At 47.9% G+C, this 18,052-nt stretch overlaps 1 protein-coding gene across 3 annotated transcripts in view; it reads left to right on the forward strand.

Moving 5' to 3' along the window:
- Positions 1–18,052, forward strand: part of RSRC2 (arginine and serine rich coiled-coil 2) — a 326,144-nt gene that overhangs the window by 105,293 nt on the left and 202,799 nt on the right. For all 3 annotated transcript variants that reach the window (XM_085633609.1, XM_085633611.1, XM_085633612.1), the window contains one exon: positions 11,672–11,911. In XM_085633609.1, the coding sequence (XP_085489735.1) occupies positions 11,672–11,911 (240 nt within the window). The remainder of the gene's footprint in view (positions 1–11,671; positions 11,912–18,052) is intronic.

Below are 18,052 nucleotides of genomic sequence, written 5' to 3' on the forward strand. Positions count from 1 at the left end.
GGTTGTTGCAATAGGCAACACAATTTCAAACACAATAATGCATTGAGTTAAATGGAAGTTTCAAGTTATTTGCAATAGATTACTCTCAGGATTACTTTTCTAATTCCAGGACTGGATCCTAGATTCAGTCCTGGGACAGTTCTTAGAAACAAGTGATAAAAGTCGACTTCATTTCGGTTAGGATTTTTAGGCAATATTTTGCTATTTTAAAAGTTGACACTTAGAAGAATGATTCCCTATCGAAGAAAATTCAAGTTGCAGGTATAGTATGTTCTCGTCACTTTTGTAATCCATTACTGGGTGCCTAAACTCCGTACTGGGACCTCTACCTAAAACAGGTAAGTAATTACGTTTTCACAGTTGGTACGATTTTTAAAGAATATTTGAAGTTTGAAAAAATCGACACTCTTTCTGTGAAAATTCTTCTCTGGTTTCCTATGGAAGAAAATTGTGTTACTGGTAAGTACGGTTGTGAATATTCTTCAGGGTCAGTGCTGGGCACCTAGAACCAGCACTGGGATCTCTCCTAATAGCAGGTGAGTATTTTCGTTTTCGTTACTCGGCTGATTTTTGGTGAATATTTTAAGTTTTGAAAACACCACAGTTAAAAGAAATTTCAGAAGAAACCAGTTAATGTTACCCTATGGAGAAAATTGAATTATCTGCTTTTGGGTAAGTACTCGACTGGCAGAGTTAAGGTGCTGAGCACAGACTCTGGGGTCTCCCAGGGTCAGGTAAGTACAGTTGTTACACCCTCAGCGGCACAGGGGCAGCTGGGTGCAGAGTGAGTTAGGCCCAATGTTATCCTATGGTAGGCAGGGGAACCTTGCTTTGTGGCTACTGACTAGCAGGCCACGCGGCTGTGGGAGCTGGGCTCCTGGTCACTTGCTCGGTGCAAATGGGGAAGTAGATAGGTGTAGAGGTTACACTGCCAGCACCACTTGGGCGGCTGGGTGCAGGGTGCTTTTGAGCCTTCGGGAAAGCTCCTGGTTGAAAAAAGGCTGCAAGCTCAGAGGACGAAGATTCTTCAGGTGCCACCACCACTTCGAGAGGTAAGTTGGTTAGTTGGAGTATAGGTAGGTACCCAGGAGTTGGGCACAGAGGGCCGGGTGCAGGGGTGCCTTTTTGTGTCGGGTAAATCTTACCCTCTGTTGATCGCAGTTGGGGGGGCACCTGGTTCTGAGGCTGCAGACGTCGCCAGGAGCGTCGAGGGAAGTCCTTGGGTGCCGGACTCTGGGTCATAATCGCCGGGGGGTTGTCCTCGTGGTCTTTGTTCACTCCGGAGCAGGCCAGGCTTGGCGGATGCAGAGTGTGCAGGGTTCGCGGTTCCGGGCTGATGCCAGGGATTAGAAGAGATTTTGAGCAGAGCCTCTGCTCATGGGAGTCCCAGGTGCTTGGAGCCAAAAGGTAGCCATGTCCTCCAGGGTTTGTGAGGTTGCTGGCCACAAGAGGTGCCGGGTTGTAGCAGGAGCAGGTTCGAGGGTCGACAGGCCGGTAGGGCTGGGGGCCAAAGCAGTTGGTGTCTTCCTCCTCTTAGCAGCTGCACGGCAGGTCTTCTTACTTCTTCTCTTCTTTGTATTTTGGAATCTGGGGAAGGAAGGTTCAGGGTGCCCCTAAATACTAGATTTAGGCGCGTTACAGGTAGGTAAAGGGCAGGGACCAATGGGTCCCTGCCCTGGGGTGGGTACACCCCCTATCCTGCCACTCTCCTGTGGGAGGGGGGCAGTAGCCTAGTCCTGATTGGGCAGTGCTTCCCATCTTCAAGATGGCGAGCGCCCGGAGATGTGCTTCACCTCGCCTCCCCCACCTGAGGGGTGGGGATGGCAGGCTGGCACATCCCCATTCCTTACTTGGGGTTTCCTGCCAGGCTTCCCGCCAGAGTGGGGGAAGCAAGGGGCCTGGGGAAGCTCACAGAGGCGGCATGCCTTTGAAGCTTCCCCCTGTCATCCTGGGGGAGGAGACCTAGCACCTCGCCCAGGATGTGCAATATTGCAGGCCCAGGAGAGCGGGTGCTCTACTACCCAGGGGTCCAGCAACATGTCTGCTGTGTGGCAGCCTCCCAGACCAGACGTGGATTGTAGGTTGTTTCAGGGGCATCTCTAAGATGACCTCTGGGGTGCTTGGTACATTAAATCCCACACTGGCATCAGTGCAGGTTTAATGTGCTGAGAAGTTTGATACCAAACTTCTCAGTCTTCAGTGTTGCCATTATGGTGCTGTGGAGTTCGTGTTTGACGAGCTCTCAGCACCATGTACTCTTAAATGGCAGCACTGCACTTACAGTGCCCAGGAATGGACCTGGGTACTGTAGGGGCACAGGGCTCGTCCTCCTGTGCCCACACCACTGGCATATGGCACCCAGCTAGAGGGGTGGTTGATGTATGCCAGGGCAGTGTAGGTGGTGGGCATGACACACAGGGATGTGTGTCATATCGACTCTTTGTTTTGTCTTGTACCCAGACACTCAGCCTGCAAGGGCAGTGTGTGTGTGTGTTCGGGTACAGGGCCTCTAAGGGTGGCACAATGAGTGCTGCAGCCCTTGAATGCCTTCCCTGGTCACAAGACCCTGGGTACCATTTACCAGGGGCTGACATGTGGCCAGAATTTGCCAATTTGGGTTTTAGGTTTTTTGGGAAGGAACATAGGCCCTGGCCACCTGATTGGCAGGAGTCCAGAGCACACTCAAAGAACATTCAGCAAAAAGTCGGGGCATCCCATGCAAGAAAGATGGCACTTTCTCACAGTCCTATAAAGAACCAGTTTCCTTACAACAGTTTTTAAACTGCAATGTATAGAAGAAAATGTAGAGCCAACCCCCCTTTTTAGGTCGAGGACTATCCGGTCTGCCGAAGGCAGAACCGGAAGTCGGAGATTTAATGTTTCTGAGAGTGGCTCCTTAGCCCGCCTCTCTTTTTGCCTCTCCTCCATTGGCTGGCTTCCTAAACGGAGGCCAGCCATTGGAGGAGAGAGCCGTCCCTCCAAATAGGCTCCGTCTTTTTCAGATTCGGGGGCGTGTTCTTGCTGTTCTTTCTACTTTTTAGCCACGCCCTTTCTCAGGCGTGTTTTTCTCTCCTCCAGCCAGTGGCAAGAGGAGAGAAAAAGAAACACGCCCCCGAATCTGAAACCGCCGCTGCGTTTCTCCGAGGCATTTCTGCTTCGCCTCGGAGAAAGGCAGTGGTTGTGTGCTTGCGTGAGAGAAATAACCGTCCTCTGTACTTAGCCTAGACATCAGGTTCCTCAGACTGCCTCAGCTAATACGGCGCCCCAGCCTTGCCAATTTGCTGGGGCGGTGCGCTGCCACACACTGTGGCCAAACGGAAGGGCACGATTACTCTGACCCCCTCCGCGGCTGCCGACCGATCGGGTGCCTTGCCAGCGCACCCGGTTGACCTACGACCTCGTGTGCCGTTCACCGTTGCAAATAGCTGGGGTGATGTGCGGCAACAGCCAAGCCTCTTCAGGCCATACCACAGGCGGTTAATGGGACAAACGTCTGCCCCACAAGACCCAAGCACTGCTGTGTGCAGGTAGCTGCGGCTTACGCACTACCCACTCAAGGCACCTCGCGGCAGTAACAGAGGGCAGCCGCAGACACCACATCTTCACAAGATGGCTGACGTAGAGCCGACCCAGGACAACCGACCTGTATGTTAGCTAGTCCGTCTTCAGTTTCCATGAGAGCGAGCCCTGGACAGTCTGAAGATAGCGGCGTCCGTGGTGCTGAGCCTGGACACACTGCCCACTGACCCTTTGCTGCTCATCCTGTCCTTCCTGGACTATCGCGACCTGACCAGGTACCTGGGGGCGGGGAGCAGGGAGGGTGTAGGGGAAGCGACGAAGAGCAACACTGAGTGCAGAGGGTCGATGTTAGCAGTGGAGAGGGAGCAGGAGCCTGACAGTGGGAGCTACTTCAGGTGATGCACTTTCCACTTTATATGGTGGCATGTTGGTCGCTGTTACTTTTGACGCTTGGAGTCAGTCTTGCCCTTTAGCTGACATAAACTGCTACTTCGGGATTTTAAAACTTAACCTTGACCTGAAAATATGCAAATTGCAGGTTTCTGGGTGAAGATGTCACACAGGATACGGGGATGGCCACCTGGCAGCTCAGTCATTACGTGTTTGGCATCACTGCTCGTACAGGCAATAGAGTTGTTGGCACGTCTCTCCACACCCCCACGTTAGCTTTAAGATGCCTGTCAAAAATGTCTAGCTCCTTACTGGGAGCCTTACTGGCAGTCGCTCATTCAGCCCAAACTAGCGTTTGAGTCACTAGCACATTTTTTTCTGTTCATTATTACACCTCTACTTGTATCTTGTATGTATTCACCGCATTGCAGACTGAGACTGGCAAATTCCGTGACATCACTTCTGGTGACACCACCTAACTTGGAGCGTCCCTGAACCTCTGTTTTGTAGGACTTGTGCCCTAGTGTATTTATATATTTCTATCTCACTAACTCACTTTCACTCTCTTTCACTACCTCTCTCTCTATCTCACTACATCACAACATCACTATGCTTATATATCACTACCTCACAACATCCCTCTCCCTCACTACCTCACTCTTTCACTACCTCACTCTTTCACTACCTCACTCTTTCACTACCTCACTCTTTCACTACCTCACTCTTTCACTACCTCACTCTTTCACTACCTCACTCTTTCACTACCTCACTCTTTCACTACCTCACTCTTTCACTACCTCACTCTTTCACTACCTCACTCTTTCACTACCTCACTCTTTCACTACCTCACTCTTTCACTACCTCACTCTTTCACTACCTCACTCTTTCACTACCTCACTCTTTCACTACCTCACTCTTTCACTACCTCACTCTTTCACTACCTCACTCTTTCACTACCTCACTCTTTCACTACCTCACTCTTTCACTACCTCACTCTTTCACTACCTCACTCTTTCACTACCTCACTCTCTATCTCACTACCTCACTCTCTATCTCACTACCTCACTCTCTATCTCACTACCTCACTCTCTATCTCACTACCTCACTCTCTATCTCACTACCTCACTCTCTATCTCACTACCTCACTCTCTATCTCACTACCTCACTCTCTATCTCACTACCTCACTCTCTATCTCACTACCTCACTCTCTATCTCACTACCTCACTCTCTATCTCACTACCTCACTCTCTCTCTGCTAATGCAATAGGTATCACATATGCCCAAAAAAAGCTAATGCCAATAGAAATGACCATGCCATTTATTGAGGGATACAAAAATAATAAAAAAAATAATGAGCAATACCAATAGCTCTACCTATAATATTGCCGAGACCATTGCATTTTAAATGCTTGTTTAGTGCTTGTGCCTGCGTTGCAGTGCGTAGCACTGCTCGTGCAGCCTGAGCCCTCTTGTATGGGGTCTTGAAAGCTGACCACACGCTCGTGCGTGTGATCAGGTTTCGCCGCCCGTCATTGGCTTTAGCGTGTTTTTTTTATTATTATTTATTTTTAGAAAAAGGCACGCGCTGGTGCATGTCCCACCTTTGCAACGCCCATTCCCGAGCGTGTCTAGCACGCGCAGCAGCGCGCGTTTGTCTCGCTGCCGCTCTCTCTCCCCTCGCTCCTCTGTGGTGCGCACGCACCACTGGTTCCCCCACTGCTCGTTTTTCAAGATCTTGAGATTACGTAGGATTTGAAACACACATGGCCTCTTAAGAACCAACATTTGCAATCTTTCTATTTCGTAGACTTCTCCCTGTTCGTTGTTAATGTTCCCTTCACAAGGTGGACCTCTTTAAACCTTCAAACCTTTTGAGGACTCGGAGTAGCGCATTCTTCTAACTGACAATGGTGGCTTTCTTCTAACTGATGGCGGCGCTGTTAAATATTGGAACAAATAAATAGGAGAGATTGCACATATATCAATGGAAAATATCAAAGCTGCATACTTCTATTACAGTGAGGCAGTGCAAGCAGGTTTGGATATTGTGTATTACAACTGGTGAAGTACGATCCTGCTTGTTGGATTTGCAAAGCTCCTTGAAGCACTGTTGTTTTCCATAGGAAGAAACATCATACATAGATCCATATTTCATTCTTGCAGCAATGTGTCGTTTAAACAAACGCAACGTTTTACTAGACAGACTGCGGTGATTTGATTGCACCAAAATAATAATTGTGCTAACATTAGAGGTGACACCTTTAATCAAACAAAACATTGTACCCACCTTGGGTTTGGACTTTTTTTTTTTTATTGTTCAGTCCCTCAAATGAGATATTGGACAGTATCACTAGTAGTGCTGTAACTAGTTTGGATACGCTGCCTGGTAGTGCATGTACAAAGGGCGGCAGTGCTTGGGGCAAGGCTTTGGTTATCATGTGCATCATTCATACTTTAATCAGAATTATGCTGCCTTATGGTGGTAACTGCATTAGACAAATGCATTTACCCTAACGAGAAGTGCGCCATCCGCAACATTTTAATTGCAGTGATGTAATGAGCCTCCTGGGTGGTGAGTCAAAGCGGATGCTGATACTAAAATCACTTTAAGTTGCATGGTGAAGTTGTCTCATGCCAGTTGCGGCTTTTGAGTTTTATATAGCGCGAACTAGATCTGAGAAATCTGGTATCGGAGCGCTTTACATGAGCACCAGTTTGGTTACAAATTGACTCCTTCATGTTTTGCTAGGCAGGGGAGATTAAGTAATTTGCCCATAATCTTGAGCGTTGTTGCCCAGACTCTAACCCGGTTCCCCAGCTTCTAGGTCGACTGCTTTTACCGTAAGGCTACAGAATGGTCACTGTTCTAATTACATAAATGTGCTATGCTATTTCTGCGAAGAAGTGACGTTTTATTGTGTGGTTGAATGTCAGCGCAGTGACACTGACCGTAGCTCAAGGAATTTCTGTCAATGGTGGGTGGCGAGGCTGGACTAAGAACGGCGCTGACTTTATCACACTGAACTCGTGTATCCACGTTTACGCGAGGTCTGTCAGAGTAGCTTAATTTCTTTCTAAGCATCCGTTTATGCTTCTGCAGCTTCAGGCATCGATTTTCCTCTGCACCCTTCCATATTTGCTGACTTTTGTCTTTTTTGCTTCCCGTGTCCCTAACAAGATTCCTTTCTAGAGCTGGCTTAAATAAGGCGTTATGGCAGTGAAAAAAATAATAAAACATGCCTCGCTTATTATAAATTTGTTGTTGTATGCCCCACATACACACACATCCCACGTGAAATTATTCATACAAACGTCCCTGCTATTTTAAAAATGCCTCCAATGTGTATTTAGCCACCAGATTTGTATTGGGACGTTTAGGTGAAGGCGAGGCCCTCTTCTGTGTGCTGGTCCTCGGGAACATCGACGCCTTCTCTGAAGATGTCGGGGATTGCAGTCGACGCGTGTGCCATGGTTCTCCTCGCTCTTCGGTCTCGAATGGTCTTCTTGGACCAGAAGGATTTGCATGCCGGACAGTCTTGAGCCTCGTGTTCTGGGGAGAGGCAGAGGTTGCACACCTCATGGAGATCGGTGTGGGGAAATTTGGACCCACATCGAGGACCCTTCTTAAATGGAGTCCTTTCCATGAGCCAGGACCAGAGCCGAGGTAGACCCGAAGGCCTGAGGACGCCTGGAATCTAAGTCTATCGATGAGTCGCGTCGAGTGGGGAGATCGCGATCGAGAACAATACCGCGGAAGGGAAGGATTGCGCGCCGATTAGGAGAACTGTAACTGGAAACGGTTCGGAACCGGAGCGCGAAGAACACATCCGAGCCCGATAGCGGAAAAAAACAATCTGAGGACGGAGCCGAAGCCCATGCGCAGTATGATCCAAAGGAGGAGTCCCATACCTCATGACTTTCAAAGACTTTCCAAGAAGAAAAACTGCAAACATCCGGGCCCAAGACCAGATGGCGATCTATGCACGGTTTGTAGATCTGCAGCTCTACATGCCAAGAACAGATGCATACTGGTAAGTAGCATTTGCCTTTGCAAGACACTGGTGCAACTTCATGTCCTTTGAATACACGGGTCCATTAGACTGCGACCTCCGGGGTGCGACATCTATCGTTCATCTTGTATTTGTTAAATTATTCCTCTTGGCGTTCAAAATTACTGTTTATTTTTTTGTGCTTTTTTTTTAAACATACCAATGGCAATAGCGCTATGCAAGTATAATTACTCCACTGCAAATAAAAAACCATATGTAAAAAAACATTGCCATTTTCAATGCCAGCAGCTCTAACTTTAACAAAAGCGAGGCCTATTGCATTGGGTTACAGACCAGTTATGGGAAGTTGTCCTAAGTCATTGCTTTTTCTGCTTTGATAAAACAAGCATTTGCAATGCAATAGGTCTCGCATTGACATTAGTTTGAGTTATTGACATTGTAAATGACAATAGTTTTTTTTTCTTTTTTAAAACACATATAAAAGGCATTGTTATTTACAATTGCAATAGAAACTTCAAAGCTTTGACCTATTGGTATTGTAAATGACAATGCCTTTTATTATTGCAGGTGTTTTTTAAACGCATAAATAAAAGGCATCGTCATTTACAATGCCAGTTGGTCAAAATCTAGCAAATGCGAGACCTATTGCAGTGCATTACACCAACACCACTAGGATCACCAACACAATACACCACCACCAGTCCCATTACCAGCTTCCTTGTGCCTTATGCTAATCTCGCTCTACTTTTTAGTAACTCACTCTGCTCTTCTCCTCCTCACTCTCCATCCATATGCCTCATGCTGCTCTTCTCCCCACTCACCAACCTTGTGCCTCACACTACGCTTCAGCTCCTCACTCCCCGCCCTTGTGCCTCGCACTGCTCTTCTCCTCACTCTCCATCCTTCTGTCTCATGCTACTCTTCCCTTTTACTCTCCTTCCATCAACCTCCCACTGCTCTTCTCCACCTCTCTCCTTCCTTGTGCCTCATGCTACTCTTCTTCTACTCCTCACTCACCTTTCATTTCCCTCATGCTTCTCTTATCCCCTCTCTGCCTCATGCTGCTATCCTCACTCTCCTTCCATCAACCTCAGGCTGCTATCCTCACTCTCTTCCTTCTCCCTCATACAGCTCTCCTCACTTGCCTTTATCCTGCCTCATATGCTACTCTCCTCCTCACTTCCCTTCCTTCTCCTTTATGCTGTTCTAATCCTCACTCTGCTTCCCAATTCATCACACTGCTCTTCGCCTCCTAACTTCATACTGCTCCACAGCTAACAATTACAATTCAACCCACATAATGACACTCACATCACATACATACACTCAATAACAAATGGCTAAAATACTATACCATTAGCAAAGGCGAAAGCTTAAACAAATGTGAGGCCTATTGCATTTCCAATGCTTGTTTATCAAGTGGTACTCCCTTCAGCACAAGAGCGCAGCTCCCGAATGCTTGCATTCTCATTTGAAGTTTTCCAGCATTTCCTGACTGAAATACTGATTTTGTAATACAAAACAATGTGTATTATAAATGTGCTGCTTATTGGTTGCGTCCCAAATAGTATTGAATGGATTATTTTGAGTGATGACCCTCTGAGGAGCCAGTATGGTTCGATTATAAGATTTTAATATGTTGGTGAGCTTTTTTCACATTTTCTGATGGGGAGCCTGGTATTCTCCCTTTGTAAACTCTCTTGTGCAACAGGGAACTGGCGGAAAAAGGCCGTCTTGGATAGTGTTTTGTGTCTGCCAGATTGCGACATTGGAAGAAATGAGAGTGAGAATTTGCTTACATGCAAGGATTAAGATGCAAATATTCAATGTTCGAGTACATCTGTTGAACTAGGGACTGGGACCTTACTCACCAAAAGTGATGCAACTACCTCAAAAACCACCCCGAAGAGGCGATACTAAAAAGTGGCAGTTGGAACAGGAAGCCCATGATGGTTTGTCAAGGATCGATAAGTCAGTCGCATGTTCACTGTCCGGGACTAATTCAAATTAGAAGCACTACTCTACTTCAAAGATGCTTTCAGCATTTTTATTTTTGGGAGTTTTATATAGTGCAAACTGGACCCAAAGGTATCAGAGCGCTCTACATGAGCACCAGTTGCATTGATGGACACACTCATTTTGTTGGGCATGGGGAGATTACGTGATTTGCCGGAATCACAGGATGTTTAACGTCCGTGCTCCGACTCAAACCCTGTTTCCCAGCTTCAAGGTCGACCTGACTGGATCTTAGACTTTAAAGTACCCTTTGATATCCAAGCACTTAGTTTCAACCCTCATCCTGATATCTGGGCACAAAAATGTCACTAGGCATCCTCTTTACACTCCACATCAGAATTTTCCAGCGCGCACACTATCCATGCAAGAATACCTCTTGTCACTTTTATTCCAGAAAATCGATCTGCTCCCAGTGCAATCTTTGGAGTTTCAGTGCCAGCCTCCCATGATCCTTGCCCACTCCCCCTCTAGGGCATCTTGTCTTAAATTAGCAACAATGAACGCATTCTTTCTCTTGGAAAGTCTTGTATTCGTATAACTGTCATAGGGAAACGGTCACACCTGTAGTGAAGTTTCATACTCCAGTGGCACCTTTATGGATCTGTGAAAAGGCCTAACTGAAATTTTGATTACACTGGCGAAATTTGTGAAAGTTTTCAATTGTGGATTTTACTTAACTTATTTATTTTTTGTTACCTCAGCTCGTAGCTCATGTTAGTCACATAAAATGCCAGCAGAAGGCTGGTTCACATAGAAAATGGTTAGGTAAGAGACTTTTTCTGCTAGTATGCGTCTTATGACAGTATTTGCAAGACATTTTTACATAATATATGTGCTCAGGTAAAATAAGTGATGCCTGATACTGGCAAATTATATTTAGCTTTAAAAGCAGGAGTTTATGAAATTTGTGCTCACTCCTATCTTTGATTTCATCTGGTGAGCTTCAGTCACATTGGAATCATTTTGGTGCTGTTGAAAAAATAATTCTGACTGCCTGGGAGGAATATAGGATAAAAAATCTAGGGAAAGCTCTACTATCACCAGAAAGTGTTAAAACGTATTCAACCTGACCTATCCTCCATGCTTTCTGCTTGTACTACTGATAGGATTTTCATTCTATGGCCAACACACATTTCTGGTATACAGTCTAAAGAAAATCTTGTGTTTTGTGACTAAATAGAATACTTATTATCGCCTCTTCGCTCATTTTCTCGCCCAACTCCCCAGCCCTTTGTATCCCCACTGCTTTCATACTTTTAACTAAAATAGTAAGGATGTAATAGTGTTACTCGCTCTAGTAAGTATACTCTATTTGTACATTCTACTTTCTACTATACTTTTACAGTGTTGCCTTTTGGTGGGTATTATTACCAATCCTAATGGCACTTTTGTATTCTTAGTTCTTCAGCGCCTCAAGTCATATCGTTCACGCTCCAAACCAAACCCGTTTTCTGGTGGCAATTATCTTTCATGAGCAGGTTTCCAAACATAGACTGGAATGGGAACGGCCTGACTAGCAAGATGTGAACAGTGCCTGGAAGTGGGTTGAACCATTTATTCAGGCTTCACAGCCTAGAATCATGAGCTCAAAGTGCTAGTGCTATGGCCAGTCTGAGTAAACTGTGTTCGCAAACCTAGCTTTCAGATAAATAATACACATTAAAACACTTGCTAAAGAATGTACTCCTTATAGCTCTTTCCCAGAAAACTAACTAAATATGTGATATAATTTCAGACGTCGTAGAAGTAGAAGCCGTGACAAAAAGAAGTCCCGATCAAGAAGCAAAGATAGAAAGCGGTATGTGAAATCCCGTTCAAGATCCAGGTCTAAGCACAAGCACAGGAGTCGGAGCAAGCACAGGAGTCGGAGCAAGCACAGGAGTCGGAGCAAGCACAGGAGTCGGAGCAAGCACAGGAGTCGGAGCAAGCACAGGAGTCGGAGCAAAAGCCTAACTAAAAGCAGAAGTCGAAGTCGGTGAGTGGTAATGTTTTTTCTTGTCATTGATTAAACAAATGTACAAAAATGATGTCCAACATTTTAGAAAGTATTTCAATGTTTTTTTATAAATCGTTTATTGAACAAATAAAAAGGCAGTGGCGTACAAGCTAACCTTTCCTTCCGCAAGGTACATTGTCTGTCACAGGTTATAGCAATTGTTTTACATTTAAATCTAAACTTTTGTGCTGTCTCATTTCTGGGATTACAAAGCATTACTTGTTCATCTAGGGGGGGGGGCATGTGGGGGCTCACATATATTCCCCCGATACGCATTCCATTTAGTCCAGAGTTGTATCCATTTTCGAGGACATCCACGGGCCACATACACAGTTTTCTCCCTTGCCATACACCAGTCCATGTCTTTTTTCCAGGTGTTAATCTTTAGTGGCGTTGTCGCTCCCCAGTGCATAGCTATATTCCTCTTAGCGACCATATGCCCCAGCGTCACCCAGAGCCTACCCTTTGTATTTAGGTCCGTGGGCTCCCATATATTTAGAATACACCTTTTCACCTCCGGTCGTAGCTGGACCCTCCCCATATCACACTCATGCCACGTGTACTTTTTTCCAGTAAGTTTGGACTAGCGGGCACTCCTAGAGTGTGTGCAGAAAGGTTCCCTCCTGGCCACATTTTCTCCTGCACATACCATCAATACTCCTACCCATATGTGCTAATTGGCGTTCGGAAAAATAAACTCTGAAGAATTTTCAGTTGCACCAGCCGTAACCGTGCCGAGATGGCCACCTCCTTAGGGGAGGACAAGGCCTCCTGCCATTCCTCATCGTCTATTTCAAGTCCGTCTCTTCCCATTTCTCCCTCAACGCTAGCAGGGGGTCCGGGGTGTGGTGTATTAACTTTTTATATGTGAGGGATATACTCCTTTCGGGTAGGTGTCCGTCTAAGAGTCTGTCCTCGAGAGGGGAAGACTCTAGCAATGCTGACCCCTGTGGAATGTTAGCATTCAGGGAGTGTATGACTTGTGCGTACCTTAAGTGTTCCGAGTCTGCCATGTCATATGTCTGCTGTAGCGACGCAAAAGACACCATTCCGTTTTTCCCCCTTAGATCCGCTATACGGGAGATCCCAATGAGATCCCATTTGTCGAACCCTTTTGTCCTCCCCAGTCGCTCCGAGTCCCAGAGTGGCGTTGCCAGTGTAAGTCTGTTTGCCCACCCCAGGTTACGGTTTACCACGTGCCAGAGATGCACTGTGTCTTGTAGGTCCTGTGAGGGGGTATCTATTCGGTTTAGAGTACAATGCCCCGGCAAAATCTCCACCCGGGAGAAGCCGCCTGTCCATACTGTAAGCTGGGTCGCCCCCATCGCTGTACCCACACTGGTTTATGGCTGAGAGGTGCGCTGCCCAGTAGTACTTTCTGATGTCGGGGTGGGCAATACCTCCGTCATACCATCCCAAGGTGTAGCGATACTCCACGGTTACAGGCATGCCCGAGCTCGCCACCACCCTTATAAGGCGAATTCAAACCAAAGGAAAAGACTGGAGCAGTGCACAACCCAAAAGCACTACAACTCCCATAACACCCTGGGGCCCGGCCGAAAAACGCGCGGGAACATGAAACAACCCGCCCCTATATCAGCTCCACCTCAAGTCAAGGTGAGTGCTTGACAATCCTACCTGAACTTGAAACTGCCCCGAGGCTTCGCGGCAGTTGACCATCGTACGTCTATCCGCAGTGCGCGGACGCTTGCCTTCCCGCTAGGACCAGCCTCGGAGCCATATCACCCCCGACGCCTCCTCAGTGCGCGGACGCTTGCCTTCCCGCTTGGATCTGCCTCGGAGCTGTGAGAAGTTGGCCTGATGTATGATGTCACTAGTTCTAGTGTACACCTTATATCAGTCCAAATACCCTTATGGTGATTGGTTGTAAAGTCAACCTTATAGACCAGCTATCCTAGTGGTAGCATGGACAAGAGCAGTCTTAGGCTAAACTCTGAATGGCATGTGAAGCCAGCTGTGATACCATATATAATCCCTTGAATACCAAATGAAAGGACACCACAACAGATATATATATAAAATAAAGTGTATTTATTCTAGTCAAACCCTCAGCACTCTTTATGAGATTAGAGGTAAGTACAACACAGTCTTATTTATGCATACATTAAGTCACACAGGTAAGTAATACAGTCAGGCCCTAGGGGCCACGCAAACCATATACTAAGTAAGTGGTATCAGGACCACTGTCACGGAAATAGGATAGGCCTAGGGAATCGCTGGGGCTACACTATACTACCAAAGGTTAGGAAGTGGGAGGCCCACGGGATTCAGGTGCAGAGTGGAAACACTCACGCGTAATAGTCACTAGCAATAGTATAGTTTAGAAATAGATAGATTTAGGACACTTCCGGAGTAGCTAGGAAGTCGAGACTGGAAAACTAGACACTAGGATAGTCACTATCCTGATGAGCACCGGAGTACCCAAGTTACCTAGCCCACAGGCTGCGGGTGCATAGGGGTCAAGTTGCGTCGGGTTTCGTCGTTGACTCCTATGGATGCCTGAAGAAAGATGCTGACAGGCAGTCAGTGAAGAGTGTCCGGTGGATCCCAAGGCTGGGATCAAGAAGAGAGGAGACCTGCAAGCAGAAGGGACAGAGTCAAGGTCACTAGCCAGTGACCACGTGGAACAAGGAAGGAACCAGGCGATGTCGTGAAGATTGCAGGTGAAGGTGAAGCTTGTCGCTGCAGCCACGAGGACCAGGGAACGTCGAGGACGACCAGGACCAGGAGGCGAGCTGTCCCACGAAGGCTCTTGCTGTCGGCGGCGTCGAAGTTGGACTAGGACTCACCAAGCCTTGGCAAGCGGAACCCACGCAGAACGGAGGACTTGCTTCTGGTGCAGACCAGGAAGGTCTGGGGTGCTTCTCTTTTTCAAAGAAGCAGGAGCCAGTCTGGAGGAGCCAAACCAGCGATTAAGATTTCAGGATGCGTCGTCACAAAGGCCACTAGCCAGCGGGCAAGCAACCGGACAGACGCGGCAAGCAGGAAAATGCAGAAGGGCCCCACGCAGGACTCGTGGAGTGTGGGGGGCTGGTCTTCGGTGCAGATGGTGCTTGGGGTTGGGGCTTCTCAATCCCCGGTGCACAACTTCGAGGGTGCCTCAGAAGCTGCGCTTGAAGATACTAGCCACTTTTCCCAGGTAGCCGGTCCCACGTCTCTCGTCGCCTCCACGGATCTCAGCTCTGATGTGGATCAGGGTCGGAGAAGTCTGGAAGTCAAGGCTCTGGTCAGGCTCTGCAGTCGGTCCCTCGTAGAACTTTATCAAAGCAAAGGGTAGTCTCTTGATGGTGCCTGTTTGCACAGGGTAGCCACTCCTTGGCCACAAGGGAGATTCTTCAGTCTTCTTCTTTCGTCGAATGTCGAAGGTCCAGAGTTTCTGTTCAAGTTGCAGGTTCAGGATAATCTAATCTCCTGGGGCCCAGCTACCACTCTTATACTAATCTGGGGGGCTGGGTTACCTGCTAGGTCACGCCTTATGGGTGGTACCTGGTAGGGGGGTGGTTACACCCCCTTCCCTTTGTCCAGTTTCGCGCCAGGACTGGGGCTGGTGTGCCCCAGCACCGGTTTGAACTGGACTATGCATGGGACACCTTGTGTGCCCCAGGCATGTCTCATTCCTTTCAGCCCTCCCTGCCCCAATACACTAAAGTCTGTCTGGGGAGGTGCTAGCACCTCCCCAAGCAGGAAACCTATTGTCCAAGCCTCCCTTGCCGGGATCACTCCCAGCAGCAGGAGGTCAGACTTGTGTCTGTGGCAGCAGCATCCATTTTGTGATGCTGAGGCTTTGGTTAGAGTTAAACAGCAAAGTAGGATTTTAACATGTCTCTCCCTCTAGAAGGGAGGAATAATATCCTCATCACCAGAAATGGGATGGGGGTATTATTCCAAAGTGTTAGACACCTTACACGACATGTTTTGATACAGCCAAACCATAGTTACCATAACCGTTTAAGATTATAAGGCACTTTAAGAGTATATGGTAGGCTATATCATAGAACAGCTATAAGGACATGATTCCGAAAAGCTGCAGACAGGCTCAGCTCATGCTAGAGCACCATCTCACATGTTACCAAGCACTCTGCCTCCAGGATTGTTAAGGCCTGCCATAGGAGTGACGATAGGTACACATGTGTCTATATATATATAAGGGTAGATATAGGCATACTATATCTAAGCAAGGGGTGATTACACGACCTTGCCCCAGCTGAGTGATCAGCCAGTTGTGTCTGATTGGAAGGCCAGACCAGGGGTGGCATAATACATGCTGCAGCCCCTGGGAGGCCTAGGGTACACGTATGCCCTGGGTACCTAGGGTACACTGTACAGGGTCCAATAAGGTGATCCTTACCAATTGGGAATGTACCTAGGGTACATGGAGTCCATTTTAAAGAGAAAGCAGACAGCCTGAGACCCTGAATGGCAGGATCTCAGGCCAACTAAGTCGAAAAACCAGCTAGACACTAGGCAAAAAGTTGGGGGTAACCATAGTCAGATATCCACCTTCCTACAGGAGCCATATCTCGAACCCGACGCCTCCTCAGAGCGCGGACGCTTTCCTTCCCGCAGGAGTTGCAGGCGGGGGCGTGTCCACGGTATTCCGAGGGCGGACGCTTTCCTTCCCGCCTCGGAATACAGAACCATACCCGTTCACTGTTACGAAGCAGACTGGACCAAACTCAGGGGGACAGGTAAGGGGCGCGCTGAGTGCGTGATATATAACGCTCTTTCAGACGCTCACAATTTAGTTACCTTACAAGCTCCCGACGCACGCTGTGCGTTGTACATTTGTATCATCAGGGATACAACTCCGTGACACAGAGGTGGTGGTTGGGTATTAGCGGATCGAACTATCGCCTCCCATACAACGGCTGTGTGTGAACAGCCCGATGACTTACCTTCTACCACGCCTGGACTACAGTCCATTACCTTGGCGCTCACGTCACCCCTGACATTTGGCGCATGCAAACCAGGGAGGGAGTGGAACCCCCTAGCGATTCCATGCAAAGGCCGTGTGAGTAGTTTGGGAACGAACCTATCGGAGATGTCTTGGTCTGGTGAATGCCCTGTTCGGTATTAATGCTTATGTTCTCACCCTTCTGCAGCCTACTCCAAGCCGTGTGGGACGGAAACCTTCGCCCAACTCACACCCCTGCTATTCCCGATCGGCTACTCTCTTCCCTGTTCCCCGAGGTGCTTCACCAGAGTCCATTACTGGGTGGGAGGTCTCTCTACACTGCTGTCGTCCCTGCTGGCTGTCTCATAAGGTTAGTGGCTAGCCTGTTTACCTTGTGCTGCTGACACCCTGACAGATTGTCAAGCCCAAGTTAAAAGACCGGCCTGGACGATGGATACCAATGTGGTCTTGTCCTCCCTGCTGGATAGTCTTACGGCACTCCAGCAGGAAGTACATACCTCCCGGTTAGAAAACCAGGATCTGAGCAAAGAAATGAATACATTGCGGAGAGAGGTGGCAGGACTGTCACGTAGGGGCCCTGGGATAGGTTCCTATATTCGTGAGGCCACCCTTCCTCCTCAAGGGGCGGTGCCCCCCCCCCCCTGACAACCACTGCGAGAGAGTGGGTTTTTTGTGGTACCTCCTGTCTCATCCACCTCCTCAGGCCCAAACCCTACGGTGCACGTGATACAAAATACAGGGATTCCACTGGCACCTCCCGAACGCTTCCATGGAGACCCGAAGAAATTCGAAGCCTTCCTCAATCAATGCAGGCTCCATTTCCTATGCAAACCCACAGTCTTTCAAACTGATGTAGCGAAAACAGCATTTATGATGTCGTACATGGGAGGCAATGCGGCCAGTTGGACCATACCGTTAATGGAAAGAAATGATCCAGTGCTGCATTCCTTCCCTGACTTTTGTGTGGCAATGAGGAAATTGTTTGATCGCAAATCGCACATGTTATCCCTGGACCGAGAATTGCTGACCCTGCGCCAAGGATCGCAGGATTTACTGTCCTATATAACCTCCTTTAATAGATTGGTAGTGGAAACAGATTGGCCTCCAGAAAAAAGGACCACTCTGTTCTATCAGGGTTTGAGAGGGGAACTAAAGGACGTACTTGCACAGGTAGTGCAGCTCCC

This window comes from Triturus cristatus, chromosome 11 (genome assembly GCF_964204655.1).
Source record: "Triturus cristatus chromosome 11, aTriCri1.1, whole genome shotgun sequence".
Taxonomy (NCBI): Eukaryota; Metazoa; Chordata; class Amphibia; order Caudata; family Salamandridae; genus Triturus; species Triturus cristatus.